We start from the raw sequence: 17475 nt of genomic DNA, 5'->3' as shown, positions 1-17475 counted from the left end.
ATAACAGCATGGTGACTGGCTTCACCTCAGTGAGTGATCCTGGCAAGAGAGAGCACGGAGGAAGCCACAATGACTCTTACAACCTCAGGTGTCTCAGATGTCACACAATGTCACATCCTCCTTTTCCTGTTCATTAGAAGCAAGTCACTAAATCTAGCTCACACTCAAGGAGAGAGGAATTAGGCTCCCCCTCTTGAACGCAGGAGTATCAAAGAATTTGTGAACATCTGTTAAAGATACCCCATTGGTCTTTCTGCCTCTAGGGTCCACACTCCTGGATGCATTGAACAAGGATTATAGAAGAAAGTGCAAGTCCCAGCATCCCCTCCCAGGTAGCAATGTTACCAGACATTACTGCATCCCTTCCACAGCGATCCTTTGGGACAGGACCTATTGTTATTCCTATTCTCCAGATGAAGAAACTGAGGCCCAGAGAGGCAAGTCATCTCCCAAGGTCACTTTGGGAATATCTTGCAGAGTCAGCATTTGATCCCAGGTCTGTCTGACCTCAGACCCTCTCACTGTGATAGCCAACGCTTGGAGATTTCCTGTGTGCCAGGCTCTGTTCCAGGCACATCACATATGACCACTCCTCGGATGTTCATGTCAGCCACACGGAGTAGATCCTACCATTACTGGGCCCATCTTATGGATGGGAATGTTGAGGCATAGAGAGATTGAGAAGTTGCCCAGGACAACACATGACTGGCAAGTGGTGGAAATGGGATTTGAACCCCCCAGCAAGCTGGTTCCAGAGCCTGCTTTTACCCTCCAGTGCTTCTCAAACACAACACAGCTCTGTTTATCCTCCTTCTTGGTGGAATTTGCTGCATTTTCATGCTGGCTCTTGACTGCAGCCTCACTGGGGCAGGGTCCCTTGATGAATCTGCTTCAGTGATCATAACTCCAAGATGGGTATCTTGCCTTGCACAGATCAAAAGGGAGAATGCAAAGACAAGTGGGGCTTTTCTTCCCAAGAACTTGGGCCTGGTCTTTCCATCTCACTTTTTAGCTTGTAGCAGATACTCTTGATGCCTGCCCACCCCCGTGACCCTCAACCCCTCAGGACACACTAGACTGATATCTGCCAGCCACTGCATTTTGTTATCAAGAGAGTTACACTCTGGAGCCTCAATCTGTGAGTGACAGGAGCTGGTGGATAAACACCCCAGTTCCTTCACCCCTAAGTTAGGATAACTCTGAAAAGTGCTGTCTATGCTGCCTTCTAGAGGTGCCAGGGAGATTAAGATCCAGTTTCTCACTATGTAACCTGCTTGATAACACACCCACTGTGGGCTCTTTCCCTTCCCTATCTCACTTCCCCCCCTAGCTAGCTGGAGTTTTTGGGTACCTCCTTGATGAACTACTCTTACCAGAATTCTTGTCTCAGCATCTGCTTCTGGGGGACCCCAACTAAGGCATTACTAAACCTCCATATGTATGAGATTGTGCATGTGTGTGTTGGGTTGGGTTGGAGGGCTGGGAATGGGGTGGGAGTATTGTTGTGCATTGTGGTGATGATGGATATGATCAGATATAGCGGAGAGCTGAAGGCAGATGAAATGATTATACTCTAGACCTTGGATTCAGAGGGTCCTGGGTTCAAGTTTCAGGTCCAAGTAATCTTGGACAAGTCACATCTCTTCTCCAAGCCTCAGTTTCCTTTTGTATTTTTTGGTAAAATAGGTGGGGGTGGGAATCCCTACTTTACGATGTTGACATGATGATGAAATTAAATTTTGTTGGCAATGTGTCTACACAGTGCCTGGTACATGATGGCTATGGTGCTTATTTTTATGGAGCAGGCTGGGAAGAGACCCTTGAGTTGGGACTTGCCTCATTGGGGTCAAGGGGTGGAAGCCCATTTATTATTGGGTGCAATGGAGGAAAGTGATGAGAGATGGGAGGTAGATGTTGGTGGGGAAAGAAAAAAGAGAGCAGGAGGGAAGGAGAGAGAGAACATGGTGACACAGCAGCCAGACCAATTTTTCTTCACGGTGATGAGAGGAGAAAATAAGGGGTTTGCCACCCTGTCCTCATTTAGTGGGAGCAACTCAGCAAAAAGGGTCATGATATTCTCAGTGTTGAGCAATTCCAGCTCCACCCCTGCCCTCTTCCCACACTTTCTGTAATTGAAAACCCAGAGAACAGAGAAAAGTTTCCCCTCTTTGAGTGACAGAAACGCAGCACGATGTGGACCTTCAGCTTGCTCCTCTTCTGGGGTGAGTGTGAGGCTGAATGGGGCACTTGGGGAAGCCTGGGCTGGAAACAGGCTGTAGGAAAAAGGGAGGGCCATGGACTGTCCAGCCAAGAGGTCATAAATGTAGGTTGGACACTGCAAACACCTTTATTGGGGGACCGTCGACAAAAATCACTCTAGCTCAGGGAATTCCATCCGTCAGAGCAGAATTCCTTTATAGCCATTCACTTGACATGTATTTCCTGAGTACCTACTATGTATCAGGAGCTGTTCTAGGTAGTGAGGATAGAGAAGTGAATAAACAGACGAGGTTCCTACTCTCGTGGGGCTAACATCCTAGTGGGAGGGGGTGGGTGGAAAAGAATCCACTAACAGTAACAGCAACCACCCACTTACCATCATTCTAAGTTCCTCAAATATAGAATGCATTCAACCTCCACAGAATTTCTCTGATATTGGGTCATCAATAGCTCCATTTTACAAAGGAGAAAACTGAGGCAAAAGAGATTAAATATCTTGCCCAAGACCACTTAGCTGGTAAGGGGTGGAGCCAGGATTTAAAACCAGGCAGTCTGGTCCAGAGTCTGTATGCTTTATCGCTACACTATGCTACCCCAAATAATAAACAAAAGCATTTCAGGTAATAATAAGTGCTATGAAAGAAGTCGTTATAGAGTGTGACTGGGTGTTGCATTGAAGGCGGAAGTCAGGAAAGACATTTCTGAGGGGGTGATATTTGTGCTGAGATCAGAACAATGAGATGGAGACTTTCTGTCTGTCCTCTTATTGCTTCTTCTTTAGGCGTCAGTTTATCTTGGTATTGTTTATCTTCTATGTTGTGGTTTCTTTGACATGTCTTGTGAGTTTGGGTCATGGGTTCAAATCTAAGAATGAGGGATCTTTTCTAAGTGACAAGTGTGGGTTTCCTCTGCTGTTGTAGAGTTTCTCCTATTTTATGAAGGAGGAAACTTAGGTATGATGATATTAAATAACTTCCCTGAGGCCACATGGTCTGTAATTGGTGAAGCCAGATTTTTAAACCCGCATATTTTGATGCCAGATTTGGTATGCTTAAATACGATACTCGGTTGCCTCTAAGACAATTCATGAGCAAGAGAATTTCAGTTAGTGATGGTGAGTTGGAGTGTTGGGAGTTTGGGTCTGTGGAACTGGTTGACTGGAAGGCTTCATCAGAAGGAGCAGATAAGTCATGGACTCCAAATGCAGGAATGCAGAGTTGTTGCTTTGGGGTGTCAGCACTGGTATTAGCCATTAGCACCCCTCGTTATGCCCTGAAGTCAACCAGCAAAGAGTAGTGATGATGACTTTGATGATGTTGATGGTGAGGGTGATGATAATGGTGGTGGTGGTGGTGGTGGTGGTGATGGTGATGGTAATGATGAAGATGATGATGGTGGTGGTGGTGATGATGATGGTGGTGATGATGATGATGGTGGTGGTGGTGGTGATGAAGAGGATGATGATGGTAGTGGTGGTGGTGGCAGTGGTGCTGATGAAGATGATGATGGTGGTGGTGATGAAGGTGATGATGGTGGTGATGATGATGATGGTGGTGGTAATGATAGTGATGATGACGGTGGTGAGGGATAATGATGATGATGATGATGATGATGTTGGAGAAGAGCTAAATGCTGGAGGACTACACTGCCTTTTAGATATTTAAAAAAACTAATTGCCCTACCATTTCATGAAATTTTAATACCACAGATAGACTGTACATCTATTTGTGTATTATATGTATATCTATATGTGTATTATACATAAAAGAGTAAGATTTTTTTCATCTTTCCCAAAAGAACCAAGTTTTGCCCTTTTGGGGGAGATGTCATTCCTTTTGAGAATGCGTGTTTTATTGTACATCTTTGAAAACTGGCTGGAGCTATTTTTGTAATTGAGAAGAAAATGAATACAATCAAAATGAAAAACCAAAATAAAGTGCAGAAAAGCAGGAATGGTGGCTGTGAAGATTATGTGCAGTAATGTATGTTTCTCACTCAATTGGGTCTCTCATGTAAGCTCATCAAACCTGAGGCCATGCCAGGAGTAATTTTTAAGGTTGAGCCCAAAAAGCTTCTTGCTGCTTCATGGTATTTTTCTTTTCTTTCTACACAGGGTGTTGTGGTATATGTAGCTGTGAAACAGTCACATTAACCCCACTGGAATCAGTGGCATGGCGTAAGTTGGTCCAAGAGAATCCATATGTCCAATGTGGTGGGAGGACGTCTTCTGGAGAGGAGATTCTTTTGTTCAGAGGCTGACAGCTGGTCACTTGCTGAGAGCTAGTTAGTGGCAGAACAAGGGATAACTTCCAGGTCTCCTGGTTCCCACTCCAGGCTCTTTCCTTTGTGCCTTGGACTTGCTGTGTGACCTCAGGCAAGTCACATTGCCTCTCTGATCTTCAGTTTCCTCAGCTATGAAGTACAGATAACAAGGTTCCTATCCCACAGGGATGTTGTGAAGCTTGAGTCAAAAGGGGTAACTTTCTAAACCACCTGGTGTGCGTGATAAGAGCTTCATAAATGGTAGCGTGGTGGGAATGGGCATGAAATTTACTCAAACTACAACTCAATGTGGAAAAAAATGCATTTTTTTAATGTTTCATTAAGTATTCTCATCTTCCATATAAGCTCCTACTGGATAGAGGAGGAAAACAGTGTTAGTTTTCTCAGTGTTCTCAGTGTCTCAGTTTCTTGGTTTAGCTTATTTGGGAAACCCCGTTTATATTGTATGAAGACTTAATCTTTCAAAATTTCTCACCCTACCCTTGTTCCTCCCAAGATGGTGTCTGGGTATTGGCATAGGGGCAGCTTATGGGATCTTGTAGCTGTGAAGTGTGGACTCCAGGTGCGGTGTTTTGTCTACAGATGGAGCATGGCCCCATCTTGGTTCTTGCTTGTCCATCAATCCTCTCAGAAGCTCAGCATCTCCAAGGGGTCCATGCAGTAGCTCCTGGTTTCCATGTCCAGGCTACAGAAACCATAAGAGTTTTCTTGGGTCACCTACCAGCTCTCTCCGTCTGCTTGTTCTAATCCTTGGCTCCCACACCGCGTTGGATGTGGCAACAGCAGAAAGAAAGCTTTTGTTGGGAGAAGTTAACCCTTAGCCTTGATGCCTCTAAATTCACCCACTCCTATCTGGAAATCTCTCAGGTGACCCATCACCACTTATATTTAGCCTTGAAGGGAGATGGCAGAGAAGCAGGAATCCTGGTGAGTCTTCTTCGTCTTAGCTCTCTTTTAGCTTCCTTCAGTTTTCACCCTTCCTATATAATAGGTATTTCCCTTACATCATATCCTGAGTCCTCTCTACACCACAGCTTAATGAAATCTCTATCTTCCAGTCCTCCAAGCCTGGCTATTGAAAAAAACATTTATTGACATAGAATTGAGATATAACATTGTGCAAATGTAAGGCATGCAACATGTTGATTTGATACACTTATATATTGCACAATGGTTACCACCATAACATTAGCTAACACCTTCATCACCTCACATAATTACCATTTTTTTTTGTGGTGAGAACATTCAAGATCTACTCTTAGCAACTTTCAAGTATATAGTACACTATTGTTAACTATAGTTACCATTTTGTACATTAGACTCCCAAAATATATGCATCTTGTAAGGCTTTGCTTTCAAGACTATTGTCTTCTTGGGAACCCCAAAACCCAATTTGATAATGAAAATCTGAACGTTACCTTTGGCTGTCATTGTGTGTCTGCAGCTAAGACATCTTAAATTTTCCTGAATGAGATGAAATCTTTTGGCAGGATGGGTTTGAGCTGGGGTGGGGAGGTTCACATCCCTATAAGTGGAAAAGAGAAAATTACATCAATATATGCCCAAAAAAGTCATCCTTGATTTAAAAAAACTATTGTTTTTTAAATAATAAAAAATCTTTAATAAAATTTTTTAATAAACCTGAGCCCAGAAAGCCTTTGCTTGGTGAGAAAGAGATTGTATTAATCTCCATAGCTCTGGGACCCAGTCCAAGCCTGGCAGAGTGTGGGCAAGTTAGATGGATAAATGAAGAATATGTGCCCCACATAGAGAGTGTGAGAAATGTATGGTAGAGGGTTGTACAAGGAATTTATAAATGGGAATTCAAAAGGCTTAACGTTTGAGAAAATTCTGTACTATCAGGATTAAAAATGCATAAACACAGGTGTGTTAACTTTGTGAGAGTTCATCCAAGTGTACACTTATGATACTTGCACTTTTCTATATATATTACACTTAATAAAATGTTATAAAAACGGACATACACTTGACACAGCAACCGCTCATCCAGAAATTTACTCCAAAGAGATAGTCATATAACATACAGAGATACCTTGCTATATACTCAAGAATGGGCATGTTAATACTATCCTGGTAACAACCTGGAATAAACTAAATGTTTGCTTACACTCAGGGACTGATTGGGTAAATTGTTGTGTTTGTTAGAGTAACTCCAGCTACTGTAACAAATAAACCCAAAACAGTCAGTGGCTTAATAAAAAGAAATTTAATTCTTGTTTGTTTAAGAGTCCAACGCAGATATTTCTGGCTAGTGAGTGGCTTTCCTCCATGGGATGATTCAGGGACCCAGATCCTTCTGTATTGGGGCTCAGCCAAGCTAGGGTCTCAGAGTCTTCTGCAGACAGTGGCAGAAGGGGAAAGAAACAGTGGAGAAGGCACACCCACTTGATAAAAGCCTAGGCCTGGCCTAGGCCGTGACACATGTCACTTCTGCTCACGGTCACATGACCATACCTGGATGCAAGGTGAGCTGGGAAATGTAGTCCATGGTTGGGCGGCTGCCTCCTAGTGACAATTCCACACCACGGAAAGGGGAGTGTGGAGTTTTTGTTTGATCTTTGGCTACCTAGCTATTTCTGGCGCAGCTATAGCTCATGGATACAATGGAATACTATGCAGCTGTTAAAAAGCATGAGTTAGGTCTATATGGACTGACATGGAAAGTTGCCCAAAATGTATTATTTTCTTAAATTTCTATTATAGAAATATTTAAACACTCAGAGGCAGCGAAGACAGTATAACAAACACCCATGTGCCCATTGTACAGCTTCAATGCCTGACAAATTTTGCTCCTCTTGGTTTGCAAGACATACTGTTGAGTGAAAAAGCAAGTAGAAATAGAACAGAGCTGTCCAACAGAACTTTCCATGATGATGGAATGTTCTAGATCCACAGCAGCCACTAGTCACATGTGGTTATTGAGTAGCTGAAAAATGGCTGATATACTGAGGAATGGCATGTTTCATTTTATTTAATTTTAATAGATTTAAGTGTAAATAGTAGCTACTGTATTAGAGAGCACAGCAGATTGTAGATTGCATGATCCTATTTGTGTTAAGAAAATTGTGTGAATTTATAAATTCATTTCTATTTGATAGTATATTTGCACAGTTGAGTTGTGAATAGGACCCAGCCTTGAAGGATTCACTCAAGCTTTTGACAATTGTTACCTCTGGGTATGAGGATGGGGGACGGGGAGACCTTCACTTTTAATTTTATACACTTCTGCATTGTTCGAATTTTTTTTACAACAAGCAATTATTACCTTCTTAAAAAAAGATAAAAACAAAAGAAACAAAAATAAGGATTACCATCTGCTTTTGGTTAGTTTCCGTCGAAGCAGAGCCTGAGATGAGGATTCTGGTGTGAGTAATTCATGAAGAGAGGGCTCTCAGGAGGCACTTGCAGACACTTGCAGGAGTGAGGGAAGCAGGATAGGGCAGGGGGAGAAACTAGCCACTCAGAAGGCATTTCAGGAAAGGCTTAGCCACAGCCCATCCCGCCAGAGCTCTAGAGTGTGAATTGCACCAGAGACGTTCACCTGCTCAGAGGCAAGGGGATGGCTGCGCTGTTACACTCCTGCATCTGTCTGTCATCGCTTCTGGAGCAGTGAAACAGCTGTCAGACGAGTGTGCCAACCTGGTACAGGGGATGGGGGTGGTGCCAAGAGTGGCTACTGTCCCACCTGTCTCACCTGGCAAGGTGTGAAGAACTCATGAGCTGATGCAGGTAAATCTCCAGGAAGAGACTGGGTTTTCTTCATCACATACCAACGCCTGCTTCCAGAACTTGCCACCGTGACCTTGGCCCCCAGGGAAATACAGAGCCTGGCTGGGTGAGAGGGTGGTTCATGGCCAGATCTCCAAGGCAGCTAATCACTTCTCTGTCCTCTGCTTGCAGGTCGGCTGCTGAATCTGACAGGGACGGCTTTTGGTAAGAAACTCCCCCAGATTGAAGGCAATCAGGCCTTGGGCAAGCACTTCCATCTCTCGGTGTCATCATCTGATTAGTGGGTATTGGGACGACCCCTACCTAATGGGATAGTTGTGAGGACTCCCCTCCATGTGGAGTTGCTAAGAGGGGGGCTCTGGAGTCACTCTTCCTGGGTTCAAATCTTGGTTCTGGTGCTCATTGCCTTGGGGACCTCAGGCATTTCAATAAATTCCCCACGACTTCAGTTTCCTTGAAAATGAGGGTAAGAGGAGTTAATTCCACAGGGTTTTGATGAGGATTAAATGAGATGTGTACGGGCAGTGCTTAGAGTGGTACGTGGAACATGGTAAGCGCTCCATTATGTTAACACTCCCCCTTCTCCTCCCTCCCCTCCTCCTCCCTCTCCTCCTCCCTCCCCCCCTCCCTCCCCCTCCTTGTCTCTCCCCTCCTCCTCCCTCCCCTCCTCCTCCCTCCCCTCCTCCCCTCCTCCTCCTTCCCCCTCCTCCTCCCTCCCCTCCTCCCTCCCCCCCTTCCTTCCTCCCCTCTTCCCTCCTCCCTCTCCCCCTTCCTCTTCTTCCACTCCTCTTGCCTCTCGTCCTCCTCTTCCCCCCTCCTCCTCTTCTCCCTCCTCCCCTCCTTCTCCCTTTTCTTCCCCCTCCTCCTCCCCCCTCCTCCCACTCCTCCCTCCTTCCCCTCCTTCTCCTCCTGCTCCTCTGCCTCCTCCTTCTCCTCCGCTCCTCCCCCACCCCCTCAGCCTCCCCCTCCCCTTCTTCCCCTCCTCCCCCTCCTCCTCTCCTCCTTCTGTTCCTCCTCCTCCTCCTTGGAGAAACGCGTATTATCTGGTTGTTAGTGGCTGGGCTGCGGCTGGGCTGAAGCTGGGAGCCAGTGAGGGGCAGAGCCAGGACCATGGCGGGTCCCCTGGACTCCCTCCCTGCACTCATCCCCTCTACTTTGCTCTCCTCTTGCGTTCTCACTTGTGGTGTGGCCTGGGGCAGGCTACAGGAACTCTCTTGGGCATCCGTTTCCACATTTGTAAAATGGAGTTGTAACGTTTACCTTGAAGCAGGGTGACTGACCATCCTGACTTGCCCCAGACTGGGATGGGGGGGGCGGATCCCAGGAATTTGGACTTTGAGGGCTAACAACAGGAAAATCCTGGGAAAGCCAGGATGACTTGGTCAACTACCTTGACGCATTACAGTGGGGACTGCAGAAAATGCATGGAAGGGGCCTGGTGCACGGAAGTCACTTAGGAAATGAAAGCTCTATTTGTATTTTAATAAGTTCCTTTGTCTCTCTGAGTCTCATTTTCTGCTTAGGTCAGTTAAATGACCATTAAATTGTTTTGAAGATCATGTGTGTGTCTCAGTTGGGGTGTTGAAGTGGCCTGTGCCCTGGTATCCCCACTCCTTGCCCTTCCAAGAGCGGCCAGAGGGCACCTGTGAACCCCAGAGTCAGGGGCCATCCCTCCTCGGCCCACAGCCCTTCAGGGCTCCCACCTCCCTCTGGGTAAACTCTCAAGTCCTCCTCGTGGCTCACAAGGCCCTGCACAATCTTCCCCTATCCCCTTCCTGCCCTCCCCTCCTCCCTCTCTCCCCTTCGCTTCCTCTGCTCTAGCCACGCGGGCCTCCTCACTCTTCCTCCAACATGCCAGGCACAGTCCTGTCCCAGGGTCTTTGCACACGCAGTTCCTTCTGCCCGGAAAGCTCTTGCCCTACATATACACGTGGCTCCCTCCCTCACCTTCTCTATGTTTTAGCTCATGTGTCGTCTTCTTAGTGACCTCTCTATTTTTGACATTGTATCCCTCACCCCCACATCTCCAGATTATCAGCTCTGTGAAGGTGGAGAATTTTGTGTGTCTTGTTCCGCCGCTGAATCCACAGTGCCTAGAATAGGGCCTGGTGTATAGTAGGTGTTTGTATTTGTCAGGGTTGTTCAGAGAAACAGAACTAATAGGATGGATATCTATATATCTGTATACACACACACACACATACGTAAAGATTCATTATAGAGAATTGGCTCACACAATTATGGAGGCTGGCAAGTCTCAAGATCTGCGGGCTGAGACTGGAAGGAATTTGGAGAACTGAGTGAAAGTGAGCATGGCTGATGGGACAGGATAGGAGACGAGCTGGAGAGGTTGACAAGTGCCCAGTCAGACATGACTGGGTTGCTAGTCTGGTTTGGGGTGGATTTGAGTTGTGAGTAATGGGAAGCTCAGAGTTGAGAGACCACAAGTGATAACGTGCCGGAAGTCTGCAAAGAGAAATGTTGCCTTCGTAGCTGAAAGAGGAAGCTGGAAATGAGAAGCAAGATGTTATCTGAGGCATCATGCAGGGAAGGGAAATAAACAAATCATGCTGTAGGGAGCAAAGAGCTTGGGTCTCAAGACCCTAATAATGATAATCCATCTCTTACGTTTTTTTTTTTTTTAAGATTTTATTTATTTATTTTTTTCCCTTAAAGCCCCAGTAGATAGTTGTATGTCATAGCTGCACATCCTTCTAGTTGCTGTATGTGGGATGCGGCCTCAGCATGGCCGGAGAAGTGGTGCGTCGGTGTGCGCCCGGGATCCGAACCCGGGCCGCCAGCAGCGGAGCGCGCCCACTTAACCGCTAAGCCACAGGGCTGGCCCTATCTCTTACGTTTTCATGGCACTTTATAAAGAGTTTTCCTATGATGTCCTATCCTACCAATTGATGCTGGCATTCTCGCTGTGCCCCTCTATTTATTTCACGCCCCACATCCCATCCACTGGCAAATCCTGTTAACGTTACCTTCAAAATAAATCCAGAATCCTAGCTTTCCATAGCTCCCACCTGGGTTGTATCCACCATCATCGCTCGCCTCGACAAGTGTGGTCACCTCCTCCCTGGTCATCCGGCCTCTGTCCCTCTACAGTGCATCTTCCAACCAATGGCCAGAAGGATCACGTTAAAGTCATGCTCTGTCCTTCCTCTGCTCAAAACTCTCCCATGCTCCCCTTTTGCTCTGATAAAATGCTGAAGTCTTACAGTGGTCCAGCAGATCCTGCATGATCTTGCTATGTCACCTCCTCCCACTCTCCATTTATCCACTGTACTCCAACGACATCGGCCTCCTTGTAGTTCCCCAAAGTCACAAGGTGTGGTCCTGCCAATGGGCCTTTGCACTTGCTGTTTCCTCTGCTTTAATTAGCTTCATAGCTCACTCACCTCCTTCAGATCTTTGCTCAAATGTTACCTTCTCAGTGAGGTCTTTATCATTGAGCACCGACTATGCACCAGGCGCTATTCTATGCACTTGGGATGCAGTAGTAAGTAAGATGGTCACACATCTCTTCTGGGGGCTCACAGTCAATCAGGGAGAGAAACTTTAAACAACCAATTACAAAAGTTTTTATGTAGAATTATCTTAGATATTGCCTGAAAATTTACTCCATTTCCAGCCAGACCTACCTCTTGTCGTGTAGAAGTAATGAAAATCATGCACTTAGGGTTTTCACCGGCCTGATGCTGCCATTCACCGGCTGTGTGCCCTTGGGCAAGTTACTTAACCTCTCTGAGCCTCAGTTTTCCACATCCATATAATGGAAGTTGTATTAGTTTCCTATTGCTGCTGTAACAAGTCACCGAAAACTTGGTGGCTTGAAAGAACAGAAGCGTATTCTTACAGTTCTGGAGGTCAGAAGTTTGAAACGGGTCCCACTGGGCTGAAATCCAGGTGTCAGCAGGGCTGCATTCCTCGCTGGAAGTTCTAGGGGAGAATCTGTTTTCTTGCCTTTTCTGGCTTCTAGAAGCCAACTGTATCCCTTTATTCGTGTCCCTCTTCTTCCATCTCCAGAACCAACAGGGGCTGGTCAAGTTTTTCTCACATTGCTTCACTCTGACTCTGTCTCTCCTGGTTTCACCTTTCTCTTATGAAGATGCTTGTGATTATGTTGGTCCCACCTGGATAACCCAGGCTAATCTCTCCATCTCAGGGTCAGCTGATTAACAGTCTTAATTCCATCTGCAACCTTAATATCCCTGTGCCATGTAGCATAGCATATTTGCAGGTTCCAGGGATTTGGACGTGGTCATCTTTGGGGGGGCCATTATTCTGCCAAACACAGAAATGATAGTGTCAAGTGAGTCCCTTCCCTAGCACCTGGAAGCCTGCCCCCACCTGTGGCTTTGTCCTCCTGGAACTCACAGTGTAGTAGAGGAGATGATCACTAAAAAGCTAACCACTCAAATAATCCACCAATTATAATTTTGATAAGTGCCATAAACAGAGAGCACAGGGAGCTATGGGGGAGTCAGGGAAGGCTTCTTGGAGGAAGTGACATTTAAGCAAGAACTGGAGAATGAATAGGAGCTGGCCAGGCAAAGCAGAGGAAAACAGAACAGCATGTGCAAAGGCCCTGTGCTGGGGAGGCTAGAAATGGAGAGTGAAGAGAGATGTGGTTCGGTCTGGTCACTGGGGACTTTCCAGGTCATATTAAGTAACTTGCATTTTCATTCTGAGTGCAACAGGGAGTGTTGTAGGCAGGGGTGGGGGTGTGTGATCAGATTTGCATTCAGAAATGATTGCAGGGAACAGTGGAGGGTGTAGGGGCTGTAGGGGATGTAGGGGATGCAGCATCCAGGGGAAGATCTGTACCAAGCATAGCCATGGAAATGGAGAGATGTGGGTAGATGTCGAATATTTGGGAGGAAGAATCAATGGGGCTTGGGAACTCACTGGACATGAGTTGAGGGCCAAAGAAGTAAACGGAGGTACAGAGATGTGAACTTCACTTGTCCCAGGGCTGGGGTGGCTAGGATGTAGTTTTGACTGTTTCCATAGAAACCAAATGACAACAACTTAAAATGTTTATCTCTTAGAAGTTTATTCTTCACCCTCTCATAAATCTCCACTTTGAGGATGGAACAAGGTGACAGGGCTACCTCGTCTGAGATCTTCTCAGCTCCCAGGTGCCTTCCATCTTATTGTTTCTCCGTCCCTCGGTGTGGAGGTTTTCCAAAGCATCATCCCCACGGTTATGGACAGATCACCTCATTCTGTCCATGTTCCAGCCCAGGTGAAAGGGAAAGGAGAAGTGAAGACCATGCTCCTTCTTCTTAAGGGTGTGGCCAAAAGGTGCACATATCACTTCTGCTCATTTCCATTGGCTGGAACTTAGCCACATGGCCACACGTAGCTGCAAGAGAAGCTGGGATTGAAGCTTAAATGGGTGGTCATTTTAATAAAAGGAAGAGGGGGAGATGGGTGTGGGGGAGTAGCCACCACTCCCTGCTTTGATGTTTCCTGTGGGAGCTTTAACCCAGGTGGTCCTTGCTCCAAAGGCTGCAGCTTTGACTCGCATACTCTTCTGTCTGGAGCTCTGATGCTCACAGAGTGGTCCATGGACTGGCATCATCAGCATCAGTCACAGGCTTGTTAGAAATGCAGAGACTCAGGTCCCCCAGACCAGCTGAATCAGCACCTGATTTTCCAAGGTCTCTCGGGGATCCCAGGTGAGGCAGATGCTGCTGGTCTGCGGACCACACTTGGAGAAGCAAGAGTCCAGATCAGTACTTCTCACACTTCCTGTGCACACACATCACCTGAGGATCTTGCTAAAATGCAGATTCTCATTCAGTAGATCTGGGGCAGGGCCTGGGGTTTTCTGTTTCCATCAAAATGCCAGGCGATGCTGATGCTGCCCACCCACGGACCACACTTTGAGTGGCAAAGTCTAGGGTCTGTAAGATCCTTGACTAACCAGTTTCCTAGGGCTGCTGTAACAAGTTATCACAAACCATGTGGCTTAAGACAACAGAAATTTGTTCTCTCACAGTTCTGGAGGCCAGAGGTCTGAAATTAAGGTGTCAGCAGGGCCGTGCTTTCTCTGAAGGCTCTAGGAGAGAATCTGCTCTGTGTCTCTCTCAGCTTCTGGTGTTGCCAGCAATTCTCGGTGTCTCTTGACTTGTAGATGCATCACTCCCATCTCTGCCTCTGGTATCACATGGTGTTCTCCCCAAGCCTGTCTGTGCCTCTTCTCCTCTTCTCATAAGGACACTAATTATATCAGATTAAGGGACCATCCTTCTCCAGCATGATCCCACATTAACTTACATCTTAATTGCATCTACAAGGACCCTATTTCCAAATAAGGTCACATTCTCAGGGACCAGGTTTAGGGCCTCAACATATCTTTTTGAAGGACACAATTCAACCCACAACGGTCGCCTTTACTCTCGAACGCTGGCTTCCCTTGCAGCCCCGCTCTGGTGCACTAACCCGAACTCTTCCTTCTGTGCTGCCCAGAAACGAATGAGTGTGTGAATACCACCATCTGCCCAGCTTATGCAACCTGCACTGACACTCCAAAAAGTTACTACTGCACTTGCAAACAAGGCTTCCTGTCCAGCACCGGAGAGACAGAGTTCAGGGGCTCAGGTGTGGAATGCAAAGGTGAGTTCATACCCCCTCAAAGGTGGTAGGAAAATCAAATAGAAGCTAGCTGGGTAGTAGATGTGGGTGCTTTTTGTTTTTTCCCCAAATATGATTTCCTCCATCCCTCCCTGCCTCTCTCTCTCCCTTCCTTCCTTCCTTCCTTCCTTCCTTCCTTCCTTCCTCCCTCCCTCCCCCCCCCTCTTTCTCTCTTTCTTTCTTTTCATTCTTCATTTCTCTCTCTCTCTCTCTTTTTCTTTCTTTCTTTCATCATGAGAATTATTCCTGGTCACAAAAATTTCCAATGGTTAGAGGCTAGCACTAGGATGAAAATGAAAATAAAAATCCTACTATCTGTCAACATCCAGAAATAATCACTGATTTCATTTTTGGGGTGTGCCTTCAGTCACCTCTCCAGTAGATAATAAGAATTTTTAACATTTATTGAGTGCCAGCCTGCGTGAGAAAGGCTTTATGTGCATCGTCACATAAAATTGACTGTAAGCATTGTGATGATCTCCAATGTCCAGATGAGAAATCTGAGGCTTGGAGAGCTGAAGTGATTTGTTTAGGGTCATGCAGTTGAACTAGGATTCAAACCCAGGTCTTTCTGACTTTACTGAGGGTCTCTCAAACACGTGGCTTAGTTGCCACACTCTAGTTAAGGGGTGTTGGGGAAGCATGTTTAATCACTCTAAACCTCAATGTTTCCATCTGTAAAATGGGTGTATAAAAGTATGTATCTCACAGGATAGTTGGGAAGATTAAATGCAACAATGTATGCAGTGTGCTAGGCACATGTGCAGTATCAGGGCTATATTAACGTAAATAATATAAACTGACATAATTCCCAGAAAGAGCTAAGTTCTTTGTCTGCATTCCTTATATTTAGACCCTTATTCTCTTGATAGTAAAGATCTGATTATGCCTCTGAATAAGACCAGACGTTGGCAAAATTTTCTGTAAGGGAACAGAAAGTAAATATTTTGGAGACTGCAAGGCTTATGATCTCTGTCATGACTACTCAGTGCTCCAGTTGTGGTGCAAAAGCAGCCATAGATGATACAAAAATGAATGGATGTGGCTGTGTGCCAATAAAACTTTATTTACACGAACAAGTGATGGGCCGGATTTGACCTATGGGATGTAGTTTGTTGAGCTCTGAAGAAGAGAATGCATTTCTATCACTGTGGTTTCCAAGGAGCCCCAAATGTCCTTCTTTATCTTTGAGCTACAGTTCATGGGTTATTCAGTCAGCTCAGTAGTGCTGGTGGGCCCTGGTGTTTAAATTTGATGTGAAATCAATGTTCCCCATCTAGAAAGTGATGGATACTATAGCAACGATTTTGTCCACTGTATGTCTTTGACCTCCAGCATGGTACCTGATACATTGTAAGTTAAATAGATATTTGTTGAATGCAGTAACACAAACTTTAATCTTTAGTCAACTCCAATCATCCTTCTATTGACAGGCACTTAGGTTTTTCTAATGTTTTACAACTTGAAACGAAGCTGAATGAACGTCCCTGTGATCTTATGTTGATGTACAGTGGCAGCTCCAGATATCTCTCTAGGAGAGGTGCAATGATGGGGAGCGAGCTATAGGAGACTTGTCTTGAAGGTGTGCTTGCATGACAAGTACATAGCAAGTGTTTATTTGGGGTGACTTGGCAGAGCAGGGCTGAAGGAAATTAGGGGAGGGCCCCCCACGATGGTACCATGACTGCACAATTCTGTGAGTGCTTCAGGAAGTAAATTCCTAGAATTGGCTTTGCAAGGTGTTGAACCTATGTATTGTTGGGTAACAGGCCACCGGCAAACTTAGTTGCAAACAACAATCATTTATTTTGCTCATGAATGAATCTGCTATTAGGGCTGAGTTTGGAGAGGATGGCTTGTCTCTCTTCCATACAGTGTCAGTTGAGCCTCAACTGGAGGCTAGAGGATCCACTTTGAAGAGGGTCTACTCACAAGGCTGGCGAGGTGGTGCTGGCTGTTGACTGGCTGCTCCCCCAGGGCTATGGGCTGGATGTCTTAGTTCTGCCCCATGTGAGCTGCATTTTCATGGCTGGTTGGGCTTCCTCAAAGTATGGCAGCTGATTTCCAAGAATGAGCATCTCAAGAGAAGAAGGAATTACATTATATTTCTACGACCTATCATGACATTCTTCTGACTCAGCATGGTATTTTTATGACCTGGTGTCACTTCCACCATAGTCACAAGCATGCTCAGATTCAAGGGGAGGGAATATAGACCCCACTGCTTATGGATGGAGTACCAAGGTCTCACTGAAAGAAGGGCTTATGGGAGGGAAACATTTCAACCATCTTTGGAAAATACAATCGGTAGCACAAGATGAAGCAACTTTGTAACTCTGACTCTTTCTCTATCCAGATATAGATGAGTGTTCTCAAAATCCCCTACAATGTGGTCACAACTCAATCTGCAAAAACCTGCCAGGCAGGTACAAGTGCAGCTGTTTGCGCGGTTTTTCTTCTCCTACTGGAAACAACTGGAACCCTGGAAAGCCAGGTCGTTTCGCCTGTACAGGTAATGCTCTCAGGATCTCAGGCATGGTCTTTGGTGGAAAGCTATCACTGAGTTGGGTACAT

The 17475-nt window shown here is 45.8% G+C and overlaps 1 protein-coding gene across 1 annotated transcript in view; it reads left to right on the top strand.

Annotated features, from left to right (window-relative positions):
- The first annotated feature begins 6982 nt into the window (after positions 1-6982).
- LOC131402698 (adhesion G protein-coupled receptor E1-like) overlaps positions 6983-17475 on the top strand; it is a 19854-nt gene continuing 9361 nt past the window's right edge. Inside the window, exons 1-4 of the mRNA XM_058537293.1 lie at positions 6983-6989; positions 8425-8457; positions 14737-14883; positions 17258-17413. Of these exons, the coding sequence (XP_058393276.1) occupies positions 6983-6989; positions 8425-8457; positions 14737-14883; positions 17258-17413 (343 nt within the window). The remainder of the gene's footprint in view (positions 6990-8424; positions 8458-14736; positions 14884-17257; positions 17414-17475) is intronic.

The sequence above is a fragment of the Diceros bicornis genome, unplaced genomic scaffold (genome assembly GCF_020826845.1).
Source record: "Diceros bicornis minor isolate mBicDic1 unplaced genomic scaffold, mDicBic1.mat.cur scaffold_230_ctg1, whole genome shotgun sequence".
In the NCBI taxonomy this organism is placed as follows: domain Eukaryota; kingdom Metazoa; phylum Chordata; class Mammalia; order Perissodactyla; family Rhinocerotidae; genus Diceros; species Diceros bicornis.
The sequence above is the reverse complement of the archived record's forward strand: the minus strand, read 5'-3'. Positions and strand labels throughout refer to the sequence as shown.